Here is a 15,711-nt window from a genome sequence, read left to right as displayed (position 1 = left end):
TAATATCTTATATTCTGAAAATATGGCAACCATGTTTGGTGGGACGTTGATGGAACATTCTCCTAACCCCATAGAAAATTAGACAAATGAATGCTCTTGCAACATTAATATCTTATTTTTTTAGGACATGTCAACCATGTTCTGTGTATGTTTGGTGGGACATTGATGGAATATTATCCTAACGACAAAACATGTTAAAAAGGTTCTCAGAAGGTTTTTGCTAACATAAACCAGGTTTGCATCCAACCTTTTAATGCGCGCAAAGTACATGTCGGATCAAACATTTAATGACTGTCACGACTTCTGCCGAAGTCGGTGCCTCTCCTTGTTCGGGCGGTGTTCGGCGGTCAACGTCGACAGTCTTCTAGCCATCACCGATCCATTTTTCATTCTCCATTTGTTTTGTCTTGTTTTCCCACACACCTAGTTTTCATTCCCTCATTACGTGTTGTGTATTTAACTCTCTGTTCCCCCCCATGTCTTTGTGTGGTATTGTTTATTGTAAGTGCTTGTGCATATTTGTTTGACTGGTGCGCGTCGGGTTATTGTGCCCATATTTTGTATTTTCTTATGCCGTTGGTTTTACTATTAAACTGCTCCAGCTATTACCAAGTTCTGCTCTCCTGCATCTGACTTCCCTGCCACCAGTTACGCACCCCATGACAATGACAGGCCTGATGAAAACAGAACATTTCGGTAAACTTTCCAAATGTCGACAAAACAAAATACACTGGACAAGGTGAGATCTTTTTGTGTCTGTGAAATTAATTATGCGAGAAATGTCGGTTGAAATGCTTTTATGCGCAAATATTGATATAATAACCATCATATTGATGTAAACTTGGAGTCACACGTTGACATGTTTGACTTTTTCTCCCCAATTTCATGATATCCAATTGGTAGTTACCGTCTTGTCCCATCGCTGCAACGCCTCGGGTGAGGAGAAGTTTGAGAACCATGTGTCCTCCGAAACACGACCCTGCCAAGCTGCACTGGGAAAGCATGCAGTTTATTAAGCTACAGATGAAATAAGTTATGATGAACTTCACAGGGTGGTGAAAGTGCAAGGCGATGAGCTCGTTAAGAACGTTGGACTAATAACTGAAAGGTTGCTGGTTTGAATCCTCGAGCCGGCAAGGTAGAAAAATCTGCTGTTCTGCCGTTGAACAATGCAGTTAACCCCCAACAACAACTGCCCCGATGACATTGATTAAGGCAGCCCCCCGCACCTCTCTGATAAATGCTGTTCGGATAAATGGCGTTGGGATAAATGCGGAAGACACATTTTGGTTGAATACCTAGTCAGTTGCAGAACTGAATATATCTCCCTTTCCTTTCCAATACATATTGAGTCTTATTCTGGTGATGACATGATCATCGAGGCTTGGCCTGCCATTTAAACAAATAACATTTTCGCTCCTTTGTCCTTAATAATCTCATCATGTAGGCTATACACGCATTGTATCTGTGAGCTGTTGGCTAGAGCGCACGTGCCAATACCAGCAGGGGCACACTCACTATATAATGCAACATATTTTGTGAGAAAACCATCAATACAGTTTAAAATGAGATGGAAACCCATTTAACTTTGATTTTTTATTCAGTAAATGGGAATTTAACCACAAAAGGTATTTTTATGTGCACTACCTCATCACGCACAGCCTTTTATTCACAACCAGTCAATTTGATGGAAACACATCTCTGGTGGGAAAATGTTTTTATGCGTATTTTAGAATATTTGCATGAAAATCTGTCACCAACTGGATGGAAACCTAGCTATAGAGAGAATGTCCCCCTAACTAACGGAAAACTGTAGACTCAAACATTAGGGAAATATTACGGGTAACATTACAAAAACGTTCTCCCTCCCTAGAATTGTTAGCTGAGTCCAGATGTACTGGGACTACTAGCAGGCGGCTCTGTCATACCAGCAGGCCTGACTGCAGCTGGGCTCAGAGGCCTTCCCACTGTGGCTCTCCAGTGACCTAAACCTGCTGCTGTTTCACTTAAGCACAGCACGACTTTGTTGCTTACAGCAACAAGGGACTGAGAGACCGGTTTGTACATAATGCTGTGTGATTTTAGAGGGACATTCAAACACAGGTGAAAGCACACAGCCATACACTGTCATGAAGCATTATTGTACTTGCAGATGAGCCAAGGGAACAATGACCAATTTTGTCAGGACATGCAAAGACCTGAGTTTAAAAAGAGTTTGGAGCTCACGTGGTCAGTGTCCCCTTCTAGCCCTTTTGGTTGCTTTGTCTTTATTATTATTACGATTTTAGTTTCATGTGTCTATGGAGAGCTTTGAGGAATATGGTAAACTGGAATGAGGAAAAGTGGTAGATATGTTCATGAGATCTGAGTCAATATATACAGTATGTGTGACAGTCTTTGTTCCTGTATGTGTCCAGAATAATATACGCATCCGTGAATATTTTTCTGTTAAGAAAATTCAATTGTTGTTTTGAATGAGTACAGAGAATAAGAGCCATTTTCTGTGTTTTTATTGGTCCTCAGGCTACCTTACCTTTCATATATTCAAATTATTGGTATATATCATCTTTAAAGATAATAAACAAATCAAACATTGACAAATTAAAAGAAAACCGTTATTACTGTATATCATAGCTGACATTAATATGTTAAACTGCTAATAATAATGCAACAACATTCTTTACCTAAAAGTAATCAAATATACAATTTATAGTTTCAATATAATATGCTATGAGTGATACTAGTAATACAAATACATGATTAGTGTTGAGGTTTCTAACACACTTCTTCCACACATCTTTATTATGATAGCGATACAATCAAGCTTGTCTGCAAGAAATAATGGGATGATTGGGTCAAGTAGGATGCAAGGGTTGTGTCAACTCAACTTTGTGTGAAGGCCTAGAAACCAAATGTGTTTTCGCCACTGTACGCCATGTACAGAAAGCCATCCTCGTCTCTCTCTTTCTCATATAGCTGTCCCATTGTCAGACTGCAGGATAGAGAAAGACATTGGTCACATTTGAACATAGATTTTCTAGAACACACAAAGATTTAAAACAGATGCATCCTCCAACCAGTCACATTTCGAATTCAGAACACAAATGCATGCACATACATTCACTCCTCTATTAGTCTCGCGTTGCCTTCCTATAAGCTGAACATCAAGGTTCCTCCTATACATACCCCACACACAATAAACATTCAGGAACTCATCTGACTTCTGAGTCACCCTGTCACGTCCTGACCAGTAAAGGGGTTATTTGTTATTGTAAGTTTGGTCAGGACGTGGCAGGGGGTGTTTGTTTTATGTGTTTCGGGATTTTTTGGTTAATGTTCTATGTTAGTCTATTTCTATGTCCTAGTTATTCTATTTCTATGTTTAGTTTATTGGGTTGACCTTCAATTGGAGGCAGCTGTTCCTCGTTGCCTCTAATTGAAGGTCCTATTTAGTAGGGGTGTTTTTTCATGGGTTTTTGTGGATAGTTGTTCCATGTGTAGCTGTGTGTCTCACAGGACTGTTGTTTCGCCGTTGTTGTTTTGATTAAGTGTTTTGTTTTCTTCTCAATAAACAAGAAGATGAGCATACACATTCCTGCTGCGCATTGGTCCCATCTTTACGACGAACATAACACACCCGTGATCTGTTCAAAAATGTTATCTTACATCAGAATGGTATTGTCTATAGACAAACAAGGAAGCTGAGTTTTTAAGAATCTAATTTCAAGGTTTATTCAGTCAAACCCCATAACCATGTGTACAGTCTACCCACATAATGCATTGGTAGGTACATGTATTTTACAGGTTTTTGACAGATAGTACTAACAATCAGACCCAGCTGGAGGGACTGATTGGGGTAGATTTGTAGGTGTGATTACGTGAATGTAATTTCTTGTTGGCAGACTACGTAACATGATGTCTGATCAAATTACGTGAGATTTTAGTTCTGTATTAACCAAGATTAGGTGTAAGTGAAGGAGATTGGTGTGGCTATACATCTCTGATTGATTTAACAGAGACTGAAACTGAATGTTCATTGTCTTTAGTTACAGAGATGGACACAAACAAATGCACATACCGACCACATGGGATTAAACCTAGGCTGGTATAAGAATGCAACAGTTCTGTGGATGGTTGTATAACACGGTAGATCATTGGAACAGAGTGAAAAACAATGCACTCAGGACTCATCCAGTGTTTTGAGAAATACTACTCACAGCCCACACCCCTTCCTCCAGTTAAATCAATTTAATCTCACCTGGACTGGGGAACAGTTTTGTCAACAAAGAGAAAAATAGCTTTCTCCGAGGGCAGCTGGATGCGCTTCCTGATGATCCACATGAACTGGGCCACTGTGATGTCAGAAGGTACCAAGTATTTTCTCTTGTCGATGTCCACTATCTGTGAGCCAGACACTTTCTCCACTATCACCTGAGAAGCAGATAAATAACATATGTAAACACACACCAACAGGGATATGACCTATAACATCCTTTTGTGTTACGACGTACGCACAGCCAAAAACAAACTTCCAAAGTTCCAGAGATTTTACACAATCCAGTGTGCTCAATATTTTATTTATTTAAAATGTATTCAGCCAGGTACATCGTTCCAATAACAACCTTATTGTACATTGACGTATAACATTAAAACAGGTTGTAACGGATTTTCTTAGAGAAGTGGAGGAGTCAGGCGCAGGACACAGGGATGAAGGTAAACAAAACGTGTTTACTAAAATGTATCAATCCATCTTCTCATAAAAAATACATAGTTAGGAGAAACACCTCCAACTACACAAAACAGACAATCACCGACAAGACAAACAGGAAATGCAGAGGTTTAAATAATGAACATAATTAGGGAAACTCAAAACAGGTGTACACAATAAAGACAAAACCAAACGAACAGTGAAACATCGATCGGTGGCAACTAGTAAGCCGGTGATGTCGACCGCCGAACGTCGCCCGAACAAGGAGAGGGGTCGACTTCGGCGGGAGTCGTGACAGTACCCCCCCCCCCCCCGACGTGCGGCTCCAGCAGCGCGCCGACACCGGCCTCGGGGACGACCCGGAGGACGGGGAGCAGGGCGATCCGGACGGAAGCGATGAAAATCCTGGATTAACGATGGATCCAGGATGTCTTCCGCCGGTACCCAGCTTCGCTCCTCCGGGCCATACCCTCCCACTCCACGAGGTACTGAAGGCCCCTCGCCCGACGCCTGGAGTCCATAATGGCTCGTACGGTATATGCCGGGGCCCCCTCGATGTCCAGAGGGGGCGGAGGAACCTCCCGTACCTCCGACAGCTGGAGCGGACCAGTTACCACCGGCCTGAGGAGAGACATGGAACGAGGGGTTAATATGATAATCAGGGGGAAGTTGTAACCTATAACAAACCTCGTTCAATCTCCTCAGGACTTTAAATGGCCCCACAAACCGCGGACCCAGCTTCCGGCAGGGCAGGTGAAGGGACAGGTTTCGGGTCGAGAGCCAGACCCGATCCCCCGGTGCATAAACCGGGGCCTCACTGCGGTGGCTGTCGGCACTCGCCTTTTGCCGCCTGATGGCTCGTTGAAGACGTACATGGGCAGCGTTCCATGTCTCCTCCGAGTGCCGAAACCATTCATCCACCGCAGGAGCCTCGATCTGGCTCTGATGCCATGGTGCCAGGACCGGCTGATACCCTAGCACACACTGAGAAAGGGGTAAGGTTAGTGGAAGAGTGGCGTAAGGAATTTTGGGCCATCTCCGCCCAAGGGATAAATGATGCCCACTCTCCACGCCGGTCCTGGCAATAGGACCGCAGAAACCTACCCACCTCTTGGTTGACTCTTTCCACCTGCCCATTACTCTCGGGGTGGAACCCTGAGGTAAGACTGACCGAGACCCCCAGGCGTTCCATAAACGCCCTCCAGACTCTAGACGTAAATTGGGGACCCCGATCAGAGACTATATCCTCAGGCACCCCATAGTGCCGGAATACATGGGTAAATAGGGCCTCCACAGTCTGTAGGGCCGTAGGGAGACCGGGCAAAGGAAGGAGACGGCAGGACTTAGAAAACCGATCCACAACGACCAGGATCGTGGTGTTCCCCCGTGACGGTGGACGATCCGTCACAAAATCCACCGATAGGTGTGACCACGGTCGTTGCGGAACGGGAAGGGGTTGTAATTTCCCTCTGGGCAGATGTCTAGGTGCCTTGCACTGTGCGTATACCGAACAGGAGGAGACATAAACCCTCACGTCCTTGGCTAACGTGGGCCACCAGTACTTCCCCGTAAGGCAGCGCACTGTCCGACCTATACCAGGATGACCAGAGGAGGGTGATGTGTGGGCCCAACAGATGAAACAATCGCGAACATCAAACGGCACGTAAACGCGCCCAACGGGACACTGGGAGGGAGTGGGTTCTGCACGTGACGCCCGTTCGATGTCCGCGTCCACCTCCCATACCACCGGTGCCACCAGGCATGAGGCTGGAATTATGGGAGTGGGCTCTGTGGACCGCTCCTCTGTATCATACAGCCGGGACAGTGCGTCTGCCTTGACGTTCTGGGAACCTGGTTTATAAGAAAGAGTGAAAGAAAAGCGTGTGAAAAACATGGCCCACCTAGCCTGGCGAGGGTTCAGTCTCCTCGCTGCCCGAATATACTCCAGATTTCGGTGGTCAGTCCAAATGAGGAAAGGGTGTCTAGCCCCCTCAAGACAATGTCTCCACACTTTCAGAGCCCCGACAACAGCTAACAACTCCCTATCCCCCACGTCATAGTTTCGCTCCGCCGGGCTGAGCTTCTTCGAAAAGAAAGCACAGGGGCGGAGTTTTGGTGGGTTACCCGAGCGCCGAGATAGCACAGCCCTTATTCCAGACTCAGATGCATCCACCTCAACTATGAACGCTAAGGAGGGATCAGGATGCGCCAGCACTGGAGCCGTGGTAAACAGAGCCTTCAGGTTACCAAAAGCTCTGTCCGCCTCAGCCGACCACCGCACCGGTCCCCCCCTCAGTAAGGAGGTAATGGGAGCCGCCACCTGGCCAAAGCCCCGGATAAACCTCCGGTAGTAGTTGGCAAACCCTAAAAACCGCTGCACCTCCTTTACCGTGGTTGGAGTCGGCCAATTATGCACGGCTGAAATGCGGTCAGTCTCCATCTCCACCCCTGACGCGGACAAACGGTACCCAAGGAAGGAGACGGATTGTTGAAAGAACAGACATTTCTCCGCCTTGACGTAAAGGTCATGCTCCAACAGTCGACCAAGCACCGTATGCACAAGGGACACATGCTTAGCGCGGGTGGTGGAGTATATGAGAATATCATCTATATACACTACTACACCCCGCCCGTGCAGCTCCCTGAAGATCTCATCCACAAATGATTGGAAGACGGATGGAGCATTCATTAACCCATACGGCATGACGAGGTACTCATAGTGCCCAGATGTAGTGCTAAATGCCGTCTTCCACTCATCCCCTCCCCTGATACGCACCAGATTGTACGCGCTCCTGAGGTCCAATTTTGTGAAGAAGCGCGCCCCGAGCAATGACTCTGTCATACTGGCGATCAGAGGTAGCGGGTAACTGTATTTCACAGTAATCTGGTTCAAACCTCGATAGTCAATGCACGGGCGTAAACCTCCATCCTTCTTCTTCACAAAAAAGAAGCTCGAGGAGACAGGTGAAATGGAGGGCCGAATGTATCCCTGTCCCAGAGATTCAGCGACATATGTTTCCATAGCCGCCGTCTCCTCCTGTGACAGAGGATACACGTGACTCCTGGGAAGTGCAGCCCCCTCCAGGAGATTTATCGCACAATCCCCCGGTCGATGGGGTGGTAATTGAGTCGCCTTCCTTTTACAGAAGGCGATTGCCAAATCGGCATATTCGGGGGGAATGTGCATGGTGGAAACCTGGTTTTGACTCTCCACCGTGGTGGCACCTAAGGAAACACCTAAACACCTCCCTGAACACTGACAGGACCATCCCTTAAGAACCCTCTGTTGCCACGAAATAAGAGGATCATGAGAAGCCAACCAGGGAAGCCCCAATACAACGGGAAACGCAGGAGCGTCAATCAGAAAGAGACTAATACTCTCTTCATGACTCTCCTGCGTCACCATAGCAATGGGAACTGTGACCTCCCTAATCAGCCCAGACCCCAAAGGACGACTATCTAGGGCATGTATAGGGAAGGGAACATCAACGGGAACAATAGGAATCCCTAATCTATTGGCCAAAGACCGATCTATAAAGTTCCCAGGTGCGCCTGAATCTACTAGCGCCTTATGCTGGGAATGCGGGGAAAACCCCGGAAATCTTATAGATAACCACATGTGAGCAACAGGGGAGTCTGGGTGAGTCGTGTGCCTACTCACCTGAGATGAACCACCAGTGTTCCGCCTACCACCTCGACTACCTGGAAAACATCCCCAGCACCGACCAGCAGTGTGTCCTCTGCGGTCACCTCTGGTGCATGGAACGGTTTGCCCTCCGGTCTCCCTAGTACCAGCCCCGCCCAACTCCATTGGTGTTGGGTCTAAGCGACTGGAGGATGGAACCAACGGACCCCGATCCGGACATCCGCGGGAGGCCAGCAGGTTATCCAGCTGGATAGATAAGTCCATCAGCTGGTCCAGGTGGATGGTGGTGTCCCTGCAGGCTAGCTCCCTACGAACGTCCTCTCGCAAACCGCACCTGTAGTGATCGATCAGGGCCCGCTCATTCCATCCTGCACCAGCCGCCAGAGTTCTAAAATCCAGTGCAAACTCCCGAGCACTCCTCATCTCCTGCTTTAAAATGGAACAAGCGCTCTCCCGCCGCTTTTCCTTCTGGTGAATGATCAAACACTGCCCGAAAGTGGCGGGAGAAGTCCTCGTAGTTTTCCCGAGTCGGGTCTTCCACCTCCCAGATAGCGTTGGCCCACTCTAGGGCTTTACCAGTCAAACAGGAGATGAGGGCGCTCACTCTCTCGCGTCCCGAGGGCGGCGGCTGGACAGCCGCCAGGTAGAGCTCTAGCTGGAGTAGGAACCCCTGACACCCGGCAGCTGCTCCGTCATACGCTCTCGGGAGCAGGACAGCCTTTCCTCTCCACTCTCTCCATGGTCAGCAGCACGCAATCCATGGCCGTCATTAGATCCTGTATCATTTTAGCCTGCTGCTGAACGTGCTCCTCTAGATGACTAGGAGAACTGGCTGCTCCTGCTGACTCCATTTGTGGTCTGTGATTCTGTAACGGATTTTCTTAGAGAAGTGGAGGAGTCAGGCGCAGGACACAGGGATGAAGGTAAACAAAACGTGTTTACTAAAATGTATCAATCCATCTTCTCATAAAAAATACATAGTTAGGAGAAACACCTCCAACTACACAAAACAGACAAACAATCACCGACAAGACAAACAGGAAATGCAGAGGTTTAAATAATGAACATAATTAGGAAAACTCAAAACAGGTGTACACAATAAAGACAAAACCAAACGAACAGTGAAACATCGATCGGTGGCAACTAGTAAGCCGGTGACGTCGACCGCCGAACGTCGCCCGAACAAGGAGAGGGGTCGACTTCGGCGGGAGTCGTGACACAGGTGTAGAACAGGGTCTCTCTGGTCCTGGATCTTGGACCCGCTACTCAAGCAAGTCCAGGATTCGTTTCAGGCAGGGTTTGTTTGCATTACATACATGCTTTATAGCGCAGATCAGGTTCTAAAACGCTCCAGGATCTGGATCATAAAGGGATATGTGAAAGCGCCCATAGAAATCCTATTAAATTACTAGAGGGGCTATGTCATCAAACCTAAAAGTTACAGAAGGGGGTGAAAATGGCAGGGAAAAATCCAGACCAGTCTACTTGGAATGAATGGCAGTATAGGCGTCAGTTATGCACTTCCTGATTTTACTTGTACAGGAAAATAAAAGTAAGGCATGTGAAGTAGAAGAAATTGTGTAAAATAATTATTGTCGACCTACAATTACATTTACATTTACGTCATTTAGCAGACGCTCTTATCCAGAGTGACTTACAAATTGGTGCATTCACCTTATGATATCCAGTGGAACAACCACTTTACAATAGTACATCTATATCTTTATTTTTTGGGGGGGGGGGGGGGGGGTTAGAAGGATTACTTAATCCTATCCCAGGTATTCCTTAAAGAGGTGGGGTTTCAGGTGTCTCCGGAAGGTGGTGATGACAATATTGTCATATAATTATAAGTACAGTTTATATGGGTTTTATACACATTTTCTGTATAAACAGCCTCTAAAATATATGTAAACAGACATAAATGTCTGTGCTATTATATGATACAATATCAGTACTTCCTAAATTTACAACTTGTCTAAGTCCTATCGTCAACTGATTTCAGCCAGTGTATGACTATGGATTGACTGTATTGTTTGAACGGAATGTTGGCATATTGGCAGTTAATAACATTTTTGGGGGGTGAAGAATTCCTATAAAACTGCCTTGCTAGCTAGCCAACAAAACATACCATGCAGATAAATTCTTCAAATTAATTGTTGTGGGGCTTGCGAAGCAAAAGCCCCAGCATCAATCTTCGACAAACTTCCTTGCAAACAACTGCCGTTTTGACCACTCCCCCAACAAGTCGGACAAAAGCAAAGATGGTATGAAATCTTTCCCTACTTCTCTGCTTTTCAAATCTGATAATGGATTAGGAATAGCATCTACCAATCTGTAGATAGAGCTGTTTTAGAAGCCATCAACTGATCTCTTTCTAGCTGCAGTAAATCAAGTCAGAAGTTAGCAGATTAATTAATTGCCAACAAACAACAGCTACAATTTCCAATAAAACGACATCATGTTTTGAAGTTCACATTCCTTTGCTTCTTCTAACAATACTATCATGAATCTAGCAAATACGTTTTGTGGGACAGAGTGCAGTATTTATACTGAGCAAAAATATAAAACGCAACATGCAAAGTGTTGGTCCCATGTTTCGTGAGCTGAAATAAAATATCCCATACATTTTCCATATGCACAAAAACCTTGTTTCGCTCAGATTTTCTGCACATATTTGATATACATCCCTGTTAGTAAGGATTTCTCCTTTGCCAAGATAATTCATCCGCCTGACTGGTGTGGTATATCAAGAAGCTGATTAAACAGCATGATCATTACACAGGTGCACCTTTTGCTGGGGACAATAAAAGGTACAGTTTTGTCACATAACACCACAGATGTCTCAAGTTTTGAGGGAGCGTGTGAATTGGACTCCTTGTGGCGGGCCGGGCGCCTGCAGGCTGACTTCGGTTGTCAGTTGAAAGGTGTTTCCTCCAACACATCGGTGGAGCTGGCTTCCGGGTTAAGCGTGCGGGTGTTAAGAAGTGCGGCATGGCGGGTCATGTTTCAGAGGATGCATGACTCAACCTTCACCTCTCCCAAGCCAGTTGGGCAGTTGCAGGGATGAGACAAGATTGTAATCATGAAATTGGGGAGAAAAAGTGCGTAAAAATGTCACAACAATGAATAAATAACAATAATTGATCAACTATAACTATACTGAACATAAATATAAATGCAACATGTAACAATTTCAATTTCAAACAATTTCAACGATCAAATTCTCTGCCAACATCTCTGGTGGACATTCCTGCAGTCAGCATTGCAATTGCACGCTCCTTCAAAATTTGAGCCATCTGTGGCATTTTGTTTTGTGACAAAACTGCACATTTTAGAATGGCCTTTTATTCTCCCCAGCACAAGGCGTAAAATAAATACAGCATTTCTTTCTTTCAGGTCTTGACGAGAAAAAAAACAGTCTGATGTTCTCTTCTGCACTGTTCAACCAATCCAGTATATGTAGATGAGGAGTTAAGATGGAGTGTCACCTTGTTAAAGATATTCTCCAGAACTTTTGTATACTTTTTAGGCAGTAGTTTTGAAAGTAGCGCCCACGAGCCAAAAGTGGTCCCAAAAATTGCGTACTACTTCACAAATGTGCAGATATGTGCACCACGTCATTGCTCTCTCTCTCTCTCTTGCTCTACTTCCTAGCTGTCAATTGGCGAGGGGATGAACCTCATTGGCTGAAACTCTAATTGCTAGGTGGCTGGCCTGTGGAGGTAAATGTAGAGTAAATGGCGATGCACAGCCTTCAAACTAGGTATTTCGTGGCTAATTGAGGTAAAACAGTAATTCTGCTTATAGATTATGCATGTATGAACTACACATCGACACATCCAGGCCAAAGCGGGACAATAAAAAAAAACGTACTAGTTGCCAAAGTACCGGCGCATGAAAAGCAGAAGTTGCGTCACAGACTAGCTTCAGCTTTCCATTTCCGCTGAAAACCGGATGCACCCGCTGAGGGTGCATAGACACTAACACAGGAAAACACTCTAACCCCTAGGTCGATCCCTTTCATTCACTCACCGGTACCCTGTCAGGATATTTGTTGCGTATTTTGGCAGACTCCACACATCGGTGTTCTGAGAAAGAGAAGAAAAAAGTAGGATTAGATGCACAGGCATAGGTAGTGGCATGATATAGCTACTTACATTAGATTAGATAAATGTATTGTCCTCCTAAAAGGGAATTCCTTTCCACAGCTCCTACATTTACCTCCATTCACTTAAGACAGCAGATAAACAGAAGACTGAGACAGCACAGTAAACAGTAATAGTAGGTAGTAATAGAGTCGTTTTGGAGATGTTCTACTGATGATGTGAGGGAACACACTTGTTCTAAGCATTCCATGTGGAAGCAATGTGCAATGCCAATACAGTGCATTTGGAATGTATTCAGATCCCTTAACTTTTTACACATTTTGTTACATTACAACCTTAATCTAAAATGTATTAAATAGTTTTTTCCCCTCATCAATCTACACACAATACCCCATAATGACAAAGCAAAAACTGTTTAAAAAAAATGTCAAACTGAAATATCATATTTACATAAGTATTTAGACCCTTTACTCAGTACTTTGTTGAAGCACCTTTGGCAGTGATTACAGCCTCGAGTCTTCTTGGGTATGACGCTACAAGCTTGGGACACTTGTATTTGGGGAGTTTCTTATCTGCAGATCCTCTCAAGCTGTCAGGTTAGATGGGGAGCGTCACTGAACAGCTATTTGTCCCAGAGCCACTCCTGTGTTGTCTTGTCTTCACCCCATTCTGAGGTCCTGAGGGCTCTGGAGAAGGTTTTAATCAAGGATCTCTCTGTACTTTGCACCGTTCATCTTTCCATCAATCCTAACTAGTCTCCCAGTCCCTGCGGCTGAAAAACATCCCCACAGCATGATGCTGCCACCACCATGCTTCACCGTAGGGATGGTGCCAGGTTTCCTCCAGATGTTACAGTTGACATTCAGGCCAAAGAGTTCAATCTTGGTTTAATCAGACCAGAGAATCTTGTTTCTCATGGTCTGAGAGTCCTTTAGGTGCCTTTTGGAAAACTCCAAGCGGGCTGTCATGTGTCTTTTACTAAGGACTGGCTTCTGTCTGGCCTGATTGGTGGAGTGCTGCAGAGATGGTTGTCCTTTTGGAAGGTTCTCCCATCTCCACAGAGGATTTTGGAGCTCTGTCAGAGTGACCATCGGGTTCTTGGTCACCTCCCTGACCAAGGCCCTTCTCCCCCGATTGCTCAGTTTGGATTGGTGGACAGCTCTAGGAAGAGTCTTGGTGGTTCCAAACTTCTTCCATTTTAGAATAATAGAGGGCACTGTGTTCTTGGGGACCTTCAATGCTGCAGAAATGTTTTGGTACCCTTCCCCAGATCTGTGCCTTGACACAATCCTGTCTCGGAGCTCTACGGACAATTCCTTTGACCTCATGGCTTGGTTTTTGCTCTGACATGCACTGTTAACTGTGGGACCTTATATAGACAGGGGTGTGCCTTTCCAATCATGTCCAATCAATTGAATTTACCACAGGTGGACTCCAATGAAGTTGTGGAAACATCTCAAGGATGATGAATGGAAATAGGATGCATCTGAGCTCAATTTTGAGTCTCTTGGCAAAGGGTCTGAATACTTATGTAAATAAGGTATTTCTGTTTTTGTTTTTTATACATTACAAAAATGTCTAAAAAACTATTTCCGCTTTGTCATTGTTGGGTATTGTGTGTAGATTGATGAGGATTTGTATTTATTTAATACATTTTAGAATAAGGCTGTAATATAACAAAATGTGGGAAAAGGGGAGGGGTCTGAACACTTTCCGAATGCACTGTACATACACGTATCTCAACACATATGTCTGTCAACTTTCAACTAATGTTTCAGACATAGTAATGATCTAGATAGCTATATAAGTTAATGTTAGATTTACTAGACTAGAGCTCAACCTTTTCCATTATATAGCTGGTTTCTGGCAGCCACGCCATGTCATGCATGCCACTAGAACCCTTTTCCAACTAATGAGGTGAGCCAAGTACAGCCAAGCTGAGCAGTACTGAGCTGTTTACACACCCACCACAGATGCCAAGCTGAAAAGGACTATGTGAAAAGAAAATATCAAAAACCAGAACAGAACAGTTTGAACCGGATTCGACACAAAAACAGTATAAGTGTGAGAATTCCATTGAGGTTCAATGCTGTCAGTTTCATTAGCCTAGATATAAGCCCTATAATTAGACATAATTGAGTAGATCCTTTATCAAGTGATAAGATTAAAATAAGAAAATGGTGTAAAGTACATGAAAAAACATTTAGAATGGGGGACAAAATGTGCATTTTTAGTCATATAACTGGTAGCTTATAACTGCTTATATGTTGGGACAGTTCTCTCTCTCAATTTTGTCTCTTTAAAAAAGATAACTCTCAATGTAATAACCTGCATTAATAAATTCTGTTTATATATATATTTTTAAATAGTGTGCTATTATGTTCCCTATACTTAATTACCTTAATATACATGCATACTATGCATTACTGAGGGAACCAGTAAGGTTCCGGGAGGGTAACGTTGGCCTCATTGTGATTCGAGTAAAAGTTATGATGGTGTTTATAAAATACATTATCTTACGAATAACCTGTAGGCCAGTACGTGAACACATGCACCATATTAGCCTTCTGTTCAAGCTCCAAGCTTTATTTCTGTGTTTGTGGCCCAACGTACGACACATGCAATCTATTCTGCTCATGCCATCATCAGCTTGGCACTTCAAAACCGATAACTAAATCTGTACAGGAGATTACACAGGCAATTACATGTGACATAATTAAAATCCCTTTACCGAGGGAATGATCCTCTTTAAACATCCATTTCATTTTTGCAGAATCCTCGCGCTATGACGTGATGTTGAAATTCAAACCTGAACGTGTAAACAGGCAGGTTATTGTCGATTTTATGTAAAACGATACAATGTAACAACTAAAATGTAAACAATGTAGCAGCAACCCTTCGAACGCCTGTCTAGCCCAAGGAGGTGATGGTGATGTCACTGTCTGTTTGTACCATTTCTATTCTGTAGGGGGGCCGGGGAGGGGGGGATTGTCGACTGTAAAACCACAGATGGAACATTGAGACAGATATTTCATCGGATGCATCCGTTTTGCGTGTCCCCTCACTACCAAATATGGTAGTGAGAGGAAGTACACTGGCCGTCGTTGGGAGAAGATGTAACTAGATGGATTTTGGCCGATATTCTGCACGTTTTCTCATCGATTAAACATTTGATTTCAATACAGTTTTATGTTCCCAAAACTAGAATGTGTTATGAACAGAGTGGATTAAGTTTTGTGGACCCTTTGCAA

The 15,711-nt window shown here is 44.5% G+C and overlaps 1 protein-coding gene across 1 annotated transcript; it reads right to left on the bottom strand.

Annotated features, from left to right (window-relative positions):
* Positions 1 to 2,493: 2,493 nt before the first annotated feature.
* gabarapl2 (GABA(A) receptor-associated protein like 2) lies at positions 2,494 to 15,474 on the bottom strand. The gene is made up of 4 exons (XM_014148919.3): positions 15,192 to 15,474; positions 12,387 to 12,442; positions 4,259 to 4,431; positions 2,494 to 2,992 (listed from the first exon to the last, which is right to left on the bottom strand). Exons 1-4 carry the CDS (start codon positions 15,223 to 15,225, stop codon positions 2,902 to 2,904), a joined length of 354 nt encoding a protein of 117 aa, XP_014004394.1. The 5' UTR covers positions 15,226 to 15,474; the 3' UTR covers positions 2,494 to 2,901.
* Between the last annotated feature and the right edge of the window lie 237 nt (positions 15,475 to 15,711).

The sequence above is a fragment of the Salmo salar genome, chromosome 16 (assembly GCF_965601325.2).
Source record: "Salmo salar chromosome 16, fSalSal1, whole genome shotgun sequence".
NCBI lineage: Eukaryota > Metazoa > Chordata > Actinopteri > Salmoniformes > Salmonidae > Salmo > Salmo salar.
The sequence above is the reverse complement of the archived record's forward strand: the minus strand, read 5'-3'. Positions and strand labels throughout refer to the sequence as shown.

What these genes read in the sequence shown, in the direction of transcription:
- gabarapl2 (XM_014148919.3), bottom strand. Translation starts at nt 15,225, where the DNA reads ATGAAATGGATGTTTAAAGAGGATCATTCCCTCG. An exon ending in AATATCCTGACAGGGTACCG is followed by an intron (nt 4,432 to 12,386) that starts GTGAGTGAATGA and finishes TCTGCTTCTCAG; the next exon opens with GTGATAGTGGAGAAAGTGTC. An exon ending in AAAACTGTTCCCCAGTCCAG is followed by an intron (nt 2,993 to 4,258) that starts GTGAGATTAAAT and finishes TCTATCCTGCAG; the next exon opens with TCTGACAATGGGACAGCTAT.